At 45.7% G+C, this 4,545-nt stretch overlaps 2 protein-coding genes and 1 non-coding gene across 3 annotated transcripts; 2 read left to right on the top strand and 1 right to left on the bottom strand.

Moving 5' to 3' along the window:
• Nucleotides 1–496: 496 nt before the first annotated feature.
• CYBJADRAFT_t146 lies at nt 497–570 on the top strand. The gene has a single exon. It is a non-coding gene; the product is annotated as a tRNA-Val (tRNA).
• Nucleotides 571–834: 264 nt separating this feature from the next.
• CYBJADRAFT_169917 (protein kinase subunit beta) lies at nt 835–2,511 on the bottom strand. The gene has a single exon (XM_020215985.1). It carries the CDS (start codon nt 2,124–2,126, stop codon nt 924–926), a length of 1,203 nt encoding a protein of 400 aa, XP_020067897.1. The 5' UTR covers nt 2,127–2,511; the 3' UTR covers nt 835–923.
• Nucleotides 2,512–2,774: 263 nt separating this feature from the next.
• TIM54 (Tim22-complex subunit TIM54) lies at nt 2,775–4,545 on the top strand. The gene has a single exon (XM_020215984.1). The coding sequence runs from the start codon at nt 2,835–2,837 to the stop codon at nt 4,302–4,304; it is 1,470 nt and encodes a 489-aa protein (XP_020067896.1). The 5' UTR covers nt 2,775–2,834; the 3' UTR covers nt 4,305–4,545.

Here is a 4,545-nt window from a genome sequence, read left to right as displayed (position 1 = left end):
GGAAAGTTTTGGAAGTGGGATTTTGGGTGAGACCTGCCGATTAGCACCAAAGCGTATGCGTCCAGCTATGTGTTTTTTTTTAGTGCGTCGGCCTGCTTTGTCTTCGGCATCCAACGAGAATGACGAAATGGCGTTGAATTAATAGGAGAATTAGTTCATTTTACATCAAAAGTGCTGATGATAAGGCGTTTTAGCTGTGGTTTGAGCCAATTGATGTGAGACGGTTGTGGCGAGGGTTCTACGCTGCTTATACGTGGTTTATCGATCGCATTCTGCCGTTGTTAATGCGTCTGGAATGTTGGCGCAATTGGCCGGGTTTGCGTAGAGATTCGGCTCATTATGATTTCAGTGAGATGAGTAAGGGCGACACACCAGGAATGGCATGTGTCATACCAACAGCCAATGATAACTGTCTGAAGATAATGGGGTGCCAGTATACTGTGGCCTGCTGTGAATGTGATGCCAATATCAGGCTAAATTTCATCAACATGAAAATGGTTTCGTGGTCTAGTTGGTCATGGCATCTGCTTAACACGCAGAACGTCCCCAGTTCGATCCTGGGCGAAATCATTATCTTTTTTTATGCAAAAGGGTTTTGAAATAACGAAAGAACAAGCTGGGCTCGACTGCAATATTGAGCCATATATCACTACTGGTCTTGGAGTGTAAGTGTAAAGCATACAATCTGGCTTACAATCTCCGACGGTGGGTACCCAACTGGCAGACAGCAGAGAGAAATTTGCACCAATGAACCATCTACACCAATGAACCACCTACTCCAATGAACGGTCTACACCAATGAACCGTCTACACCAATGAACCGTCTACACCAGTGTCAAATATGTCTAAGACTCCAATTAATTCACATCACGATCTAGAGAACACTCTTGTACGTTTACTGTCCCATTAATGAACAAATTGTATCACTGTAGTGGGGCGTACAACACCTGCGTGACGTACTTGCGCTTGTATCTCACCACACTGGCGACTGCTAATGTATTATGTTTGATACTCGTGGTGGCCAAATGGTTCAACACAACATGGTTTGGGATTGGTAGAGCACCAGAGGCGTTTGACTTATCAGCATTCGAATAGTTATTGAGAATCACGGATTCCAGATGTGGTGGTAGTTGTGGAGGTGTCAGCCAGGACTGATTTTGGTTCTGCTGGTCCAATGACACGTAGTACTGCTCCATTACAGACGGGTCTGTGAATATAGCTGGTATGCTACGCACATACTCGTATTTCGGTTGAACCAGTGCCTCTTCATGGAATCTCGAGTAGCCACCACCCATATCGTCATCGTCGTTGGTCAGACCCAGATTTGAATCTTTCTTCGCAGGTACGCCACCTTCTTGCTCTTGGATCTGTGATGCCTCAGGGGATTGAATTTCGATATAATTCACAAAGTTCCCCATCTGATCCGTTGCGGTTGGCAAATAATCCGAGAAGCGAAGCTCGTTATCCACGATGAACCTGAACCTGTGTGTTCCCACAGGCAATTTCAACTTTATGCTAAACTTTTCGTCGTTCTCCTTGATCAACTTGATCATCTTTCTCCAACCAGTGAATGAACCTGTAATGAAAACGTTCTCACCTCCTTGGAACCAATTGATCTCCACTGGAACCGTAGCGCTTTTCGAGTCCGACGCCTCCATCTTGTCAACAGTCAGGTCGCTGGTATCCTGTGATTGAGGCACGCTTTCGTCAGCTCTCGCCATCTTCAACTTTTCAAACTCTGGCTCATCAGTCAATATTAGAGTCGACCTACGTCTCAGTAGTGTTTGCTGTTCTTCATCACCTCCCCCGTCGATGCTCATTGCGCTCGGTTGTGAGGCAATATTCACGGAACTCTGTCCCATGCCGGACATTTCCTGGTCCTGCTGCTCGTGCCCGTGGTGTGCTTGTTGTCCTTGTTCTCCTTCTTCAGCCATGCTGTTACTAAAGCTATGAGCCATTACCGTGATGTTCTGCGCCGTTGGTTCTGGCTTCGTGTTCTCAACGCACTTCGGGTTAAGAAGTGGGTGGACACCTGTTTGTGAACTGCTCTTGAACTGTGGTGATAGAGCGTGGTCTCCAATTGGCTTGTTGTTGTGGTTCTCTTCTTGCGAGGCTGTATTTCCCATTTAACGTTGCAAATAGTCACCTCGACGGCTTCGTCCTCCTCGTATACCTTCCAAACGTCTGTATCGTCAGATATCTTCCTCGTGAATCGCAACACCAGTCTATTCCTCCAAACGTGTTAAAGAGGCTGCTGGTAAACACTCTGCGGTTGTTGTGACTCAGAGAGAAACCAATGATCGAAGGGAAAGGAGACAGCAAAGGAAATCAAAAAAACCCGAAAGAGGTGGAAGAAATACACCCAGATTCAAACAGCACCGTCAATCTGCTCCCTTATGCGCTCAGATATTAAGAGGGAGAACCTTCTAAAGACCCGTAGTCAAAACAAGAGAGAAAAAACAGAAGGGAATCCTTGTAAATGTGAAAACAGTACGCTGGAATTGTTACGAACCCTTCGGCGCTCTCCCTTTTCCCAAGCGACGCCTGCCGGTGTTAGTTTTTCTGTTCGTTGGTGTTGCCTTTCTCCGTTCCGCGGCGAGAGTGGGTCACGTGATGTGGTGGACATCCACACACCAATGTGTTGTTCCAAAAAGGGTAAATTCCGACCGCAAGAAATGCCCGGATCTTTCTTTTTGTGGCCTTCTGTGCTTTGTCACTGTGTGCTTTTTTTTCTGCTTTGGACCTTGGCTGGCGCTAAAATCCTCATCGTAAAAGCTCATCGACAATATCAAGAGATCCCGGAATAGCTGATACTCAGGTCACGGGAGGAGATAATGGACAACGCTAAGGAATCTGCTAAGGCAGATTCTGCCACGGTGGGCACACCGGAAGTTAAGGACGTCAAGCCAAAGAAGCCTGCTGGTTTCTCGAACCCTGCGTTGAAAGCCATGGGGATCAACTCAATCCGGTTGCCTTCTCGTAATTGGATGATCTTCTGGTGTGTTGTTGCTACTGGTGTTGGCGGCTACGCCTATGATAAGTATGAGCAGAAGCGCTTGAGAAAGAAGTGGATGGATAGGGTGGCGAAGTATGGTGCGGAGCCGCTTTCTCCAGACTTGACTGCTAGGAAAGTCACCGTGTACGTTGCGCCTCCACCAAGTGACTATTTGGATGAATCGCTGGCTGTCTTTAGACGCTACGTTAAGCCAATCCTTAACGCTGGTGGAGTCGACTTCCAAATTCAAAGTGAGAACAGACAAGGTGTTATCCGCTCGACGGTTGCTGCCGAGATACGTTCGCTCCGTCGTGAAGTCCTCAACAACACTGAGAGGCTCGAAAGGGAGAAAGAGGCGAAGAAGTGGTACAACAGACTCAAGCGCTTCTTGTCACGCTCCAAGGACGAAGCTGTGAACCTCGAGGCTGTGGAGGACAAAATCTCGCAGGATAAGTATACATTAACAAATCTTTTGGGTGTCTATTACAAGAATGCACTCGATGAGGGGAAATTGCACAACGAAGATGCATTTGTCAGTGATCCTACTGCCAATGGTGGTGTCATTTGTATCGGTAGAGGTGCATACAAGGAATACTTACACGGATTACATGAGGGACTATTAGGTCCGTTGGAGAAGCCAATTGATAGTGTCGATATCGATGTTCCCGTTGAAGGAACAAAGGATAAGGACTCCACTCCTGAATCAGAATCCAGTGATACTTTGGAGGGTGCTGAAGTGGCAGTTGTAGCTGGTGAGCAGCTTCAGAGCGAAGATATTGATCAAAAAGAACATAAAGACGCCAATGGTGAAACTAATGACAAGACTAACGATGAATCTAACGATGAAAACAGCGAAGAAGGTGAAAAACTTGCAAAGGTTCCACGTCCTTTCATTGATCCACTGGAATACTCTAAAACAGCACTTGCACCAGAGTTGTCATTTGAAGGCAAGATCCAAACAGACTCAAAGGTATCCCCTGTTTTCCAACAGCCAATTGCTGTTATCCCCGTTTACCATTTGATTGGATTCCTTCAAACCCCAGTACGTATCTGGAGATTCTACCACAAGCGTGAATTAACCGACGAGTATGGTCGTTTGACTTGCGCAGTTGTTGAAAATCTGAGAAGAAAATTCACCCCGGAGGACGTTGATTGGGCAAAGGACGAGGAAAAGGATTGGCCTTCCAAATGGGTTCAAAAGGGTATCGATAAAGGAAGCGAATGGATCCAGGATACAGTTGTTGATGATAGAGTGCTAAATATACTATCTGTCTACGACGCTTCATCCATTAAGGATGAAAAGGAATGAAAATTCTGTGTCATGATTCATGAAGACGTTTTAGATTACACATGAGAAAAAGAACAAGTACTGTACATATGCTGAATCTCACCTTTTGTTTTATGAGTCTTCCTTTGGGCTTCTACTTCAAATTCATTCTTTCTGCTTTCTTTTCTCTCCCTATACTTTCTAATTCCAACGATCTAGATTGTTACTTATTTTCTTCTCTTCTGTATTATTTGTGAGAAAACTTATGCTGTGCTTGTACGAG

The sequence above is a fragment of the Cyberlindnera jadinii genome (assembly GCF_001661405.1).
Source record: "Cyberlindnera jadinii NRRL Y-1542 unplaced genomic scaffold CYBJAscaffold_25, whole genome shotgun sequence".
Lineage (NCBI taxonomy): Eukaryota > Fungi > Ascomycota > Saccharomycetes > Phaffomycetales > Wickerhamomycetaceae > Williopsis > Williopsis jadinii.
This window is presented reverse-complemented; position numbering and strand designations above follow the sequence as displayed.